Source organism: Ambystoma mexicanum, chromosome 6p (assembly GCF_040938575.1).
Source record: "Ambystoma mexicanum isolate Mex_15411 chromosome 6p, UKY_AmexF1_1, whole genome shotgun sequence".
NCBI classification, from domain to species: Eukaryota; Metazoa; Chordata; class Amphibia; order Caudata; family Ambystomatidae; genus Ambystoma; species Ambystoma mexicanum.
The window spans coordinates 1,209,731,521-1,209,745,715 of NC_090935.1; the positions used below are offsets into that span (position 1 = coordinate 1,209,731,521).

The 14,195-nt window shown below is 45.3% G+C and overlaps 1 protein-coding gene across 1 annotated transcript in view; it reads left to right on the forward strand.

Annotated features, from left to right (window-relative positions):
• The window catches only part of SLC28A3 (solute carrier family 28 member 3), a 666,148-nt gene that overhangs the window by 242,876 nt on the left and 409,077 nt on the right, over window positions 1-14,195 (forward strand). Inside the window, exon 4 of the mRNA XM_069625863.1 lies at window positions 3,072-3,163. Within this exon, the coding sequence (XP_069481964.1) occupies window positions 3,072-3,163 (92 nt within the window). The remainder of the gene's footprint in view (window positions 1-3,071; window positions 3,164-14,195) is intronic.

The window sequence follows — 14,195 nt, forward strand, 5'->3', positions numbered from 1 at the left end:
GGAAAAGCCTCGCCACCAGAGGTGAGGGCTCAAGATATTCTGCAGATGGTCACCAAGTTTCAAAATGCCCAACGTCTCCCAGCCTTCGACTTTTTGAGGTTGCTAGGCCTCATTGCATCCTGCATCTTCCTTGTGCCAGAGGCTCGCCTGAGAATGAGATCTCTTCAGTGGGCACTGAGAATCAGTGGTCGCAACTCTCAGGGAGAATGACAGACCTCCTTCAGATTCCGGACAAGGTGGCTCGAGACCTTCAGTGGTGGACCTGCCAGAAAAACATCTTGAACAGGGAACTGTTTTGGCAACCATGGCCGGAGATAACAGCAGTCACAGATGCCTCACTCACGGGGTGGGGAGCCCATACCAACGACTTGACCATCAGCGGTCGTTGGTCTCCATCGGAGTCCAGACTACATATCAACCTGTTAGAGCTGAGAGCAATCAGACTAGTGCTGAAAGCTTTTCTGCCATCTGTACAGGGGAAAAATGCCCTGATAATGACGGACAACACAGTGGCCATGCACTACCTCAACAAAAGAGGAGTCGTAGGATCACTGCCACTTTGCAGAGAGGCAATGCAGCTCTGGTTTTGGGCAATTCAAGAAGGAATCTCTCTATCGGCAGTTCACCTAGCCGGAGAGAAGAACTTGACGGCGGGCGCTCTGAGCAGGCAGGGCACAGTCTCCCACGAGTGGGAACTAGCTCAGGAAGTCCTTCAGGAGATCTTCACCCTTTGGGGAACCCCTCAAGTGGATCTGTTTGCCACCAGTACCAACATAAAGTGCAATCTGTTTTGTTCAAGGGAATTCCCCCCGTGAGGAGCTCTAGGGGACGCGTTCGTAGTGGACTGGGAGTTTCCACTCCTGTATGGTTTCCACCAGTCCCTGTCATTCCTCAAATGATCAGGAGGTTGAGAAGATTCCAGAGAACCATGATCCTAATTGCCCCAGGCTGGGCCAGGAGAACGTGGTACCCGGACCTTCTGGACATGTCCATCTGCCCTCCAATTCATCTTCCACTCAAGGAGAATCTTCTCTCACAGAAGGGAGGTCAGGTTCTCCATCCAGACATCCGAACCCTCAACCTTCATTCCTGGCTTTTGAAAGGTTGAGATACAAGGATTGGGACCTCCCTGATGATGTCATAGAAGTGTTGCTTTCGGCCAGAAGGCCAGCAACAAAGTCTTTATACCGCTGCCATTGGAACAAATTTTGCAGCTGGTGTACAGAAGAGAATATCGACCCCTTTTCATGTGGTACACCAACGCTGTTATCCTTTCTACTCTACTTGGCAAATTCAGGCCTTCAAGTTGGCACTATCAAGGGCTATCTCGCAGCGCTATCGATCTTCAAGCGCACTGCAGGGGAGCCTTTGTATTTCAAATTACTCTTAGTAATACAATTTCTAAAGGGATTAACTAATGTCTACCCTCCAACACCTTTCCAGGTTCCTTTATGGGACTTAAATTTAGTCTTAAATTTCCTGATGGGGTCTTCTTTCGAACCACTCCACTCTTGTTCGCTAAGATTTCTCACCCTTAAAACTGTCTTATTAGTGGCTTTAACATCTGCTAGAAGGATGAGCGAATTACAAGCTCTATGTTGTAAACCCCCTCATACAATTTTTCATAAAAACAAAGTTGTCCTACAGGTGAAGCCTAATTTCCTCCCAAAGGTGGTTTCTGAATTCCACATCACTCAGAAAATTACCTTACCTTCATTCTATCCGCCTCCCCATCCGGGGAAAGAGGAAGAAAGGCTACATAGGCTGGACCCAAAGCAGGCTTTAAGCTTTTACATCAGCAGACTTGCTAGGATTAGGCAAGCAGACCAACTGTTCGTAGGTTACGCAGGGCACAAATTAGGACTACTGATAACAAAACAAACCATTTCCAGATGGATTATTTTGGCCATCCTGGAATGTTACAAACTAGCAGGGAAAGAGCCTCCTCGAAATCTTAGGGCTCATTCAACCAGGGGTATAGCAGTCTCCTCGGCCCTCCAAAGAGGGGTTCCAGTTCGAGACATATGTGCGGCTGCCACATGGTCGTCCGCACATACTTTCACAAGATTTTACAACCTGGATTCCTCCTCTAGTCAAGAGACTAGGTTTGGCAAAGCCGTATTACATTCGGTTCATTCCTAAAAGGAAACATGGCATTTTACTCCCACCTCCAATTACACACCACTGCGATGGGAGTCTATCAAAGATAAGGAATATGTCGGAGGACACAATCCCTTTGAAGAACAAGTTACTTCTTACCTTGTAACATTCTTTCGATGGGATGTTCCTCCGACGTATTCCTTATCGCCCCTCCCATCCATCCCCGCAGAAATACTTCCCTTGTGGTTGCAGCTTACGCTTCTTCAAGGTCAATAACCAATTCATGTAAAACAACTGTTAACGTCAAAACGGAACTGAGCAACGGATGCTGCGCGAGTCTATTTATATGCGTGATGACGTTGGCGCCGATACAGAAGCCGTCAAGGGACATCGGCTTGAGGGACGTCGACGCGCAGCGCCCTCTACTGAAAAAAATTTCCGAGGCCAGCAAGCTGGAGATGATCTATCAAAGATGAGGAATACGTCGGAGGAACATCCCATCGAAAGAACGTTACAGGGTAAGAAGTAATTTGTTCATCTCCCACAGTGTCGGCTGTGATCATGTGGAATGCGTTAATGACCAGCTTCCCGTTCTCCAGTTATATCACTGACTCTGACTCATTTGTGCTTTGTTGGGTGCGCTTATGAGGTTGGGCCTGGCCTCCCCGGAGCCCTTAGCATGCTTGGACGCCCTGGTTCCTGGGTGGCCCACAGGAAGTCCCTGTTCCTGCACGGATGCTAATTACACCTGAACCTCTGCTTCCCATCCTAGCTGGTCATCTGCCATGCAGAGGAGTGCAATATAAGTGGTGAGAAGGGAAACATGCTCTCTCTCCGGGGGCTTCAAGGTGATATTAAGGGGGAGGGGGCAGCTGTGAAATCCATGACTAGTCATTCATTGTTGACCCAGTTTCCAGTATTCATTTGTTCCACCATTTGATGTTTAGACTCTCTCCCCTCTTTTATCTCAGGTGTCTGGAGCAGCGATACGATGCAGTGTGTGCTTTCTTCAAGAAGCATAGGACCATAATCCATCGCGTGATCTTAGCAATTGTGATAGCAGGTAATTTATCAAGACCAGTCATATTCATGTATTTGTTTTCTTGTATGTTTTTTCATGTTTTATAAGCAGTGCCTTAAGTGGCACTGGAAAATGAGCCAGGACTCCTGAAGGGGGCGTGGCCTAATGGTGTGGGATAGCCTGCCAGCTCGTTAGGCCACGCCCCTTGACAAGCCCCAGCTCAATGGGCTACAGGAACCCCCACCAAGGGCAGCCTTTTGTAGAGATCAGCACCTTCTACCCTGTCGAGAGGGTGCTGATCTCTGCATTTATTTTCTAAAGGCTTGCCTGGCAGGGGACAACGCCTCGCCTTTTTAGCCTCAATGTGGCACTGCCCCTTGCCAGCTAGGGAGGGGCAGCATCACCATTAAGGCTGAAAAGGTGAGGCCGCTGGAAGCCAAGGCCTTTTTTCTTAAAGCTTGAATATCACGCGAATTAGCTGGAGCTTCAGGATTTAGAAATAAAAGGCCTATGTTTCCAGCGGCCTCACGTTTCTCTCCATAATAGTGGCACTGAATGACAGGAATCTCTTGCTTGAAAGAATGTCTCGCAGGTGTGGGGCCACCATTATGGATGAAAGGCATATTTTTCTGAAGCCTGAAGCTACCGCACATGAGTGAGAGCTTCAGGCTTTAGAAAAAAGTCTTGTCATGTAGCAGCCGGGGCTGCGAGGGGTGATTAGTGAGCCCCGGCAGGGACCCGCCTCAGAAGGAGATTTCAGAGCCTGCCATTTAGGAGATTTGGCCAAAAAATATGCAAATATTATAAAATAATAAAGCAAGTCCATAAAAAGAATCCAATACATTCATATACCACAGGTAGTATAGCTCAGTGGCAATGCGCTGGCATTGGAAACAAGACGATGCAGAGCAATACAGGTTCCAATCACTTGGAAGCGCGCTTAGAAACTTCTTCGGTATTAAGCGTGTTATAAATAATTAATTATACTTAAATAAATAACCCATTATAATTATATTTAAAAAAGGAGGACGGAACCAACTCTAGGAATTTCATGATTCAAAAATGTTGCTGATTATTGAAAGTATGGACATAGGAATGACTCATTTCTATTATCTTGGAGCATCAATAATTTCACTGCATCGTTTTACTTTTCATCGTCCTGGACTACAATAAAAAATCCATGTTTAAGGCTGAAGTGTAAGCAGTTCCACAATACACATGAGCAGTGTTAACACAGTGCCAGGGTCGGGCAAAGCGCAGTGGTGGTCTCTCCCAGATCTCTCCTCATGCACCCGGTGCACCCCATGGATCCTGCAGGCCTGGCCATGGTGCTTTACTTAATTATTTTAAAATGCATGCAGGAGTGTGCATATGGTGAGCTGACGCCAAGGCTTCCAGGCAACCACTTTGCAATCCAGCAGCAAGTGCTGCGTGTGTTCAGGTCATTGCAGGGATCTACCAGTAGGCAGATGTGTCCCCACTGCCTCCTCACCTGACTTGTCAGAAGATAAATGTGACCCCGAATATACATTTAAAAAAGGTTTTTTGTACTGTGTGTATGTGTGCATGCTTTTATGTAATGCATGATTGTTGTGTAGCGAGTGTGCATGTGTGTAAGAGTTTTGAGAGAATCTCTGCATGTACGTGCATGTGTGCGTGAGCGCGCGTGCGCCCACTAGAGGGAGAGAGAGAGAATGAGATAAAGATTTTAAGTTTAAATGAGTGTGTGGGTTTGTATGGTGAGGGAGAAGGGCCACATCACTGCTGCTGGTATACTGTGGGCTCAGCTTAATGAAAGTCATTTACAGTGACCATTGTTGGCACAGGCGGGGGTTGCATCTTCATGAAGTGATTCACAGTGACCCTTAATGGCACAGATTGTGGTCGCAGCACAGTGCACAGTAACATTTAGCCACTCCAAATGAATGGAAATTGGAGTAAGTTCTATGTATGTCAAATCCCTCAAGGTGGTCCGGTCTTCATTTTATCACAGTCAAAGCTATCATTTGATTATTTTCATAGTCTTGTTTACAATTTTTTTTAGCTCAATTTCTTGAGCGATATATCCTAAATGGTACTGCTACTTAAACAGTTTCATGCAACCTAATGATTTACTCAAGATAAATTACTTTGCAGAAGCACACTTTTGCCATGTGACATTGTGCAAATGCCATCTGCTTTAGTCAGGTGATTGCCTCAAGACTCGTAGGATGGTCCCCTAAAACAGTGGAATGAGCCCATCAACGGCATCTAATGTGAGCGACAGACCCAGTGCCTCTGGATGGATGATTCAGGCCGTCGGAAGCGTGCACTAGGCGGTGCGGCTTGACAGCGTTAGGTCCTTTCTTCTAATGTTTTGGCACTTTCCATGTGTTTTTTTTCCAGCTATAACGTTAACTTTAAGTTCTGGTTTGTGGCAATGTTAAACCCTCTTTTAACATCTAGAAATGTATACTAGGACTTGCATGCAAATAAAATAAAACAAGGATTATGAAAGTGATTAACAGTGACCATTACTGGCATAAATAGATTGTGGCTGCAGCATCATGAAGGTATTTCCAGCTATCAAACTGGCATGAAGTGTGGTCGCAGCATCATGAAACTACTTTACAGTGACAATTACTGGCATAGATAGATTGCAGCTGCTGCTTGATGAGGATATTTACAGTGACCATTAATGGAATTGATCGACTGTGGATGCAACTTCATGATGTGATTTACAGTGACCATTACTTGTATAGATGGGCTTTAGTCACAGCTCCATGCAGGTTACTTGCAATGTAATGTGGGATATGTTGAGGACACAACCAACATTAAAATGTTGTAAAATGCTTCAGTTTGCAGTTGGTAAAAAATCCTTCATTGGATTTTTTGACGTGTTCCCCTTGAAAAGCAATTGTAAATTGTACAGATTTCTACACGTTTTTTCTGAAATTGTGCTGTAAAAGGGACAATTCAAGCACACTAATTAAAAAATCTTCTTGGGGAGAACCCCCCTCAACCCCCAAAACCAGTTACTTTAATTGGGGCCCCCTTACTGCACTTGGTTGAATGTGCTAATTTGGAGATGTTAATGCCCCCAACATATTCACCTGCCACCACTGACCTGGAATTCTTTACAATGCCAGTGACCCAATCTACTGAACCGGCCTAGGAAGATTGTGGCCACAACTTCATGAAAGTAATGTACAGTGTTCATTACTTGCATTGATAGATTGTAGACGCAGCTTCATGAAATTGACTTACAATGCAGTGTCGGCATACGTTGTTCACACAAATATCGTAAACATGTTGTAACATGTTCTTGTGTACTGTTGGTGAAATGGCATTTCCTGTACTTTTTCATGTGATACCTGTGAGAAACCAAAGGGTGTCTCACCCACTAGTCCTCGGGGACTTGTCATCCAGGTGGCCAGGACACGGCCATCGCTTTTTGATCCAGTTCCTGGCGGTGGACCAGGGCAGGAGGATAACCTGGGTGAGGGGTCTTCTGGGGCTAGGGGGTGAGTCAGCCGATGGTGAGACGCGATATTCCCCCATATTTGTTGTTCATCTACCCCATCCTTTTTTGTGGGATTTTCCAAAGTCCCAACTCCCCCCCCCCACCTTTTTACACAAACACTAGGACGAGGGTGACTGAGAGTAACCAGACTAACTCTCTCACATCATACTGGCCATGTCCTGTTAATTGGGTAAGGCAGAGGCAGCCACTTTGCACTAAGTGCATACACCTGATACCAGTTAGCTCTCGTCACACGAATAAAAGAAAACACCCACAGGCACACTCTGAGCAAGGCAGAACATGAGTATGAGCAGAACTTTCAGGATGGAGACGCACCTCCTGGAGCAGAGCAACGGACTAAGGGGCGAGAATAGTGGGCCGAAAACCCCAGGGGTTCCCTAGTGGAGGTTGTTGCCTCTGACAGATCGCAAAAGACACGAGGAGAAGGCCAGATCCCACAAGTGAAGATTGAATTTTTTATTAAGGTTGCCAGTGACCCTCCCGGGTGAATGGCAGAGTTGGGTAGGCGAGGCCAAGCCTGTGGTACTAACATTGACTCGTGAATTGGAAATAGCAAAATAAGAAAGAAGCGCACACAGCCAGTGAGTTGGCAAGTGACCTGCGAGAACGGTATGTGTTAAAGTGAATAGAGTAGCAACAATATATCACAAGTGAAGCCTACACGTGTGTGGATGGGACGCAAAGAAAGGCAGACCAGTGAATTAACTTTGAAGTAAAAGGCAGCTGTGAGATCAGCGATACTAAGTTAATGGCGTGGTTTGGCAAAAGGAAGTAGCCCATTGAAAAGTCTCTGTGAAAAGGACATTGTTAGAAGTTATAAAGCGAACAGACAGCAAGAGTGAATTAAGAAAGAGTTAACGTGGATGTTGATGTTGAAGTGGTCCTGAAATTGTCCGTTAAGAGAAGCACGAACATTTGAAAGGCTTTGAAATCCAAAAGGGGTCCAAGCCTGATTGAGAGAGATCCGAAGTATGATAAGCTTGGGCAAGGGAGCGACTTTAACTGCACACTAAACCCCAAACTAGGTAGGTCAGATGAGAAGCATAGGAAACCTGGACCACCGGCTAAGGCATTGGGGGCCCTTCTGAAAAACCTACAACTAGTAATAGATACTCACATTTCTCGGCCCCCGATGGAAAGCACACTCGAATAGATTACATCTTCACGGGGGTTGAAAACCTGGGAGAGTTCAAAGACACAGCATACAAGGCTAGGGTCCTATCGCACCATGCCCAGCTAATGGCGAGCTGGCAGGTGACTGCACCGAGAGCGCTGATATCCACTTGGAGATTAAGTTAAGGGCCGAGGCCCTATTTGACAATGCTTTCCAGCACCACCTTACAGACAAAATAGAAGAGTACTTTGAGACCAACACAGGTAGTTTGGAAAAAACAGTCATAATGTGTGCAGTGATATGAAAAATGGGGGGCCTGAGGGCGCACATACAGAGATCCCTGGGGGATATAAAAAATGAGGTAGCACGGGAGGAAAGAACAATTGCAGGAGGGAACGCGAGGGAGGCGAGATTGCTGGAATTGCACCAAAAATACATAGCTGAATGGGACCGGCTGGGGAAACTAGACTACGTGAAGTATACCCAGCGGATACATGTGGAAGGGGACAAAATTAGGAGATTGCTAACCTGGCTCTGCGATGAGAGGAACCTAGGGATATGATCAATTGTATTATAGATGAAGAAGGGAGGGCAGTCAGGACAAAAGGGGAGATTAATAATATATTCTCCAGGTTCTGTGAATCCTTATAATCAAGAGGGGATACAGGGAATGACATGGATATCAAGGAAGCCCTAGGTCAATAGATCTGCCATGGCTGGAGGGTGAACAGATGGCCATACTGGACGCACCTCTCACGATGGAGGAAATCAGAGCTGTAATAACCAAACTCCCGACCACTAAAACACCGGGACCAGATGGTCTCTCCGGGAATTGTATAAGGCAGACGCAGATGTACTGGCGCCTAAGCTCCTGGAAGTATTCACAGATGCATACGAGGCAGGAATATTGCCCGCTAGCCTTAGGAAATCCAAATTGTGCCCATAATCAAACCCCCCCGCAGGACTGCAGATCTTATAGTCCACTCTCTATGATGAACCAAGACAGTAAAATCCTAGCAGCAGTATTGGCGAATAGACTCAGAAGAGTGATGGGTTTGATTCATACAGATCAAATTGGGTATGTCCAGGGCGCTGCACCTCATGGAACTTACGTAGACTCCACCACGTAATAGACAGCACAAACCACCTAGATGGAGACCATGCAGTAGCCTCCCAAGATGCAGTTAAGGCCTTCGACTCGGTCAGGTGGGACTGGAGCAGTTTGTGATCGGCAACGTCTTTGTGAGGTGGGTAAAACTGATGTACACGGCACATAGAGGGAGAGTGAGAATGGGGAAACAGATTCCCGGAGCATGGGAAGTACGCAAAAGCACAGGTATGCACACTATCACCAATGCTATACATCTTATTATTGGAGCCCCTGGCAGCCTTCCTTAGAACAGAGAAGGCAGAAGCTGGAATAAAGAAAGATGGGGTAGTACACACAGTGTCCCTGTACGTGGATGACATGTTAGTATACGTCAATCAGCCTGAGGACAATTTACCACACATAATGGACGTAATGGACCAGTTTGCTAGGCTCTCGGGTATCGGTATGAATAGAGAAAAATTCTGCCTGTTCCCATTGGGAGGATTGAGGGGCCTAGCTATAGAACAATTGCCACCCTTGGGGCCAAGGTGGACAGAGGAAACCTTCCGATATCTGGGTGTAAACGTGTTGTACAACCCGGCCTCCACACATATAGACAACATGCAGAAGGTCTTAGAGGGTGTGGAGAGCTCCCATGAGATTCTGGGAGAGACTGCCCCTTGGGGTACCGGGCAGGGCAGCATTGTTAAAGATCTTGGCAATCCCGCACCTCCTGTACCATTTCACTAATGTACCATATGACATATCTAGGGAATTCTTTAGGCGGTTGGATTGGCTAACGTAGACATTTCTGTGGGGGAAAGGGAGGAATAGAATTTCCCTAAGCACGCTACAGAGGGACTATACCAATGGCGGGATGAGAGTACCCAATTTCGAATTATACTACCTGGCAGGGCAGCTGTAGTTTGTAGCGAATTGGCTTGGAGACTAAGTTACCGTGGACACACAGATGCTGCAACCAATGCTGAAACTCCACTAGTTGAAAGAGATGCTGTGGGATGGAGATTTGGGACTACCGAGACCTTTGGGGCTATTGAAGCTCGGCATGGATCTGTGTAAGAGAGCTTGGAGTATCTTGAGGATCCCTGATCTGTACTCCAGGTATGTTCCCATAGCAGGAATCATATCACCACATCAAGGCATAGTGAGACAGCTAAGTAAGTATTGGGAGAGCAAAGGGATAGAGATGGTCGGTGACCTCTTTGAGGGAGTAAAGATGTTGGAATTTTCAGCCCTAGCGAGCGAATATGGAATACACAAGGGGCAGTTTTTGATGCACCAGACTATGGTGAGCAGAATGGGAAGAAGATGGCCAAGTATAAGGGAGGAGAGGGAAACCAACGCCGTCCTGGACATGTTCTATGACATGTCTGAAGGGGGACATGCAGTCTCCAGGATTTGTGACCTACTACTAGGGGGGCTGGGCACAGAGCATCTGGTGGTGTGCAGGAAGTGGGAACGGGGCATAGAGAGAGCCTTTACAGACACCAAATGGCAGAGAGTGCTGTTATACACTTAGAAATTCTCTAGGAATGCCAGATTTAAATGTACCCAAATGTAAGTGACACATACGGCATACCTAACCCTGCACAGGATGTCGTGCATATATAGGAACACTGCCCACACCTGCCCGAAATGCACCCAAGAGAGCGCAGACATGATGCACATGTTCTGAAAATGCCCAACGATAGCAGAATTCTGGCAGAGCTTCGCAGAAAAGGTGAAGGTTGTGGACATCCAGATGTATGCATGGTACCCATAGTCTTGCCTGTTAGGCCTGTTCCCGAGGGGAAGGAGACGGGCTGCTCACCTCTCCAAAATGAAGGACTTGATCTGTATCCTAGCTAAACGTAGGATAGCAATTGCCCTGGTAATGGACTGAGGGGCCCAGGATAGAGGCCTGGTGGGCAGACCTGAGACGCTGGTCACTGGCTGAGACGGTAGTGTGGCATAGGGCGCTGCAGAGAGGAATGCTCGAAGGGGGCTGAGGGAATGGAAGCATGGAATGAATTGACGCAAAGGATGTTTAACGGCGCAGACACTGAGAACCCTCATACGGGACCTAGAGGCAGCATATAGCAACCATGCAGTGGAACCAGAGATCATGAGATGGTAGATGATTGTAATAGGAGTACGCATACAAACTATGATGGGCAGATGTTGAAGTATGGATTAAGAAATTTGAAGATATGTAATGTCCACGAGAAACATGTTTGAAAACGTATTGTCACAGTGAAGACAGAGTTTATATGTTTGCTTGTCAATTAAAATAAAAACAGTTTAAAAAGAAAAAAAGCTTGTGGCAGGGAGCCCGCTGGAAGCTGGGGAAGGGACTGTGACGAGAGAGGTCTGAGTCCGACAGAGGGGGACCTAAGTGATCTGTGTGCTGTAAGGTCTGGGCCCCACAGAGGGGAACCTTTGTGAACATTATGTTGGAATACAATTTTGAAAGTTCAGAAGGGCCTTTAACGTGGAGGGCCAGGCGGGCCTCAATCCACGATTTAGAACTGCTTAGAGTGTTAGAACCTGAGCCAGAGTGGGTCATCCTGTCTACAAGGACAGCCTTACTATGGGAGGTTTAACGCGAGGGGGAGGAGAGCTAGTTCAACTACCTTCATTCTTTTGAACACTTATTTTTCCTTTGCATACATTTCTACTTTTTACATTTAGCGGGAGGCATTAGATTTTGTTAGCATAGGCCATTGTGATTTGACGACTTCACTAGGACTGGTTTGGTGTTTATTGTTTGATGGTCGAGACTACTCCCATCTTACTTAAAGGGCAAAATAGGAATTTCTCCGACCCACTTATTTTAAATAAAGGTTTTACCAATTGTATCCACTGTGTCAGTGTCATACTTTGTGAAACCATGCAGTTCCTACATACACTAGACAACTGATTCGAAATTGCATTTTTCAAAAATGTTCCTGTACAATGCACTATTTGAAAACATTATTTAAAAGATTTTCTTGGGGGAAAATTACTGACTCCTCCTACATTAGTTAGGACTCCCTCTCTATGCTCAGTCCCTCATTCCAAATGCGAGATGTCAATGGACCTTCACTAGAAATATTCATCTGCCACCACTGACCTTGAATTGTTTAAAAAGCCACACGCCCACTAGGAGCAATACCCCCAAACCCACCAAGTACCAAAAGATGCCTCTGACACTGCATCAACCACAGACAGGGAAAATATTTGTTTTCATTTAACAATTGAAAGTAGTAGGGTGATTAAATTCACTAGAGATACGTCTGAGCACAGATCTCACATACATCATTAACCTTGTTACATGGGGAAGAACTTTCCACAAATTATCATAAAAGAACATCAAGAAAATGTTTATCAATTTGCTAAAATAACAATGTTGCTAGTTTACAACATAAACTACAACATGTTGTCTGGGTTATATTATGGCATTGATGCAAGGATTGGGCTGTCTTCTTTTGTACTTATTCATTCAGCAGCAAGTGAATATTCTTTGACAATCTACATTAAGGACTATTAGTCCCATAATCCTTCAGTCCATCCTTTCAGGGCATCTCCACCACCTTGGTCACTCATATACTGTCTGAGGAACCCACTTAACATCTATATTCTTGATTGAGCCAGAATCAACCATCCATCATTAGTCGTACACCACAGTACCACATCTTTCTGGACTTAGGGATACAATATCTCTCAAGGTAGAACCATCACTCAAGGCTGAAATTACATTGTGGAAAATATCATGGGGAGGAGGGGGTCCTTAAAACATCTTTTAATAAGCAGTGGGAAAATCCTTGCCTCCATGCCTTGATACAATCTCATCACTTTAAAGTAAGGGAGATAGAACAATTGTAATTAACAAACCATCACTACCTATCACAATTATCAAACATTCAATATTTAGAAAAATATATTTGGTATGATACAAAATATAGATTGCAAAAGAAGCTGATTTAGCAATACAATTACATCCAAATACATCTGACAATACATATATAGACACCCATAAACTGAATTTCAAAACTCAGTTATGCCTGCCATCACAGATAGAAAAAGAACTTGGCAACACTCAATCCTACATATTTTAGCAACATCACATCTATTGTATATATATATCATAATAAATATTAGACAAAACAGCTTTAACACGTAATAGTGCATGTAGCAATAGGAACAACATTAGTGGTTGGTACATCTACTATATGTGTGTCTGCTTGTCTTTAATGCACTATATATCGTGACCATATTTAAAGTTGGCACTTTTTCAATGTATGTGCCCACTATTACCAACATGTATATCTTTCTGCCCCCCTGCTAAATGAATACAGGACTTGCATTTTATTTTGGCATCTTGTGCAGCTCCCACCTTGTATGTAGCCAAGTGTTGATGTCTGCGGATCAGGCGCCAGATACAATCCCAGCATTAGGTCGCCAGTTTACAGCTGGGACAAAACCAAAGCCAGGTTTAAAATAAAAGGTATTAAAACATTCTCATTTGACCAATCTGCAGATCTAAGGATATTGTTCAGATGTACTACAGATAAAAATGCTCAACACCCCTGGCAGAATGAGCATAACAAACAGTGTCCACACTCGCCTGGGTCATAATCCGATGGGATCTTCTAGACAATGTAGGATAGGAAACCGGAAGAAAGGAGCCTCTGATGGGGTTAAAGAGTTGAGCAGAGACACTCCTCAGGTTTTGGAGTTGTCCTCAAAGCATTCAAGGTAATGTTGCCCACCTACTTAGTTAGACAATGACGGGTATACTACATCCCTGGAGAGACATGTGATCCTTTCTGATCTGAAAAACCAAACACTGTTTGGTGAAAAGGAACAAACGTCCCTTCAACTCCAACGACCAGCCACTGGCCTCTCCTCTAAGAGAAACAAGACAAAGAAGGCTGAAAAATTGAGCCAAAGGGGCTTGTAAGGAGAGACCCTGGTTATCTTGACAATCCAGAAACCTGGAAAGAACCATGTTGGCGTCCCAATGCACGGAATACCTTGATCTATGGGGAGCACTTTTGCTGCCTTATTTAGTTGTGTACTGTTACCTCAAGATGTATAAGACACATCGTCAAGCTATACGGCAAAAATATATGGATATGGGTGTTGATCCCTTACCGGTAGTGCCTGCAGTTCTGCCGAGTCCTTCTGATATCCATATCCAGGAAGGAGGAGGTGCTAGTTAGGTCTTCTATTGGTAGGGTGTTGCCGGTAGCCACACAGAATTGTGACATGAGTAATTTGCCCTGTAGGGCTAATGTAAAGCCTTGTTGCCCCAGCTCATGTGGAACAGGATCATCCACATAATGCTTCAAACGATAATACTAAT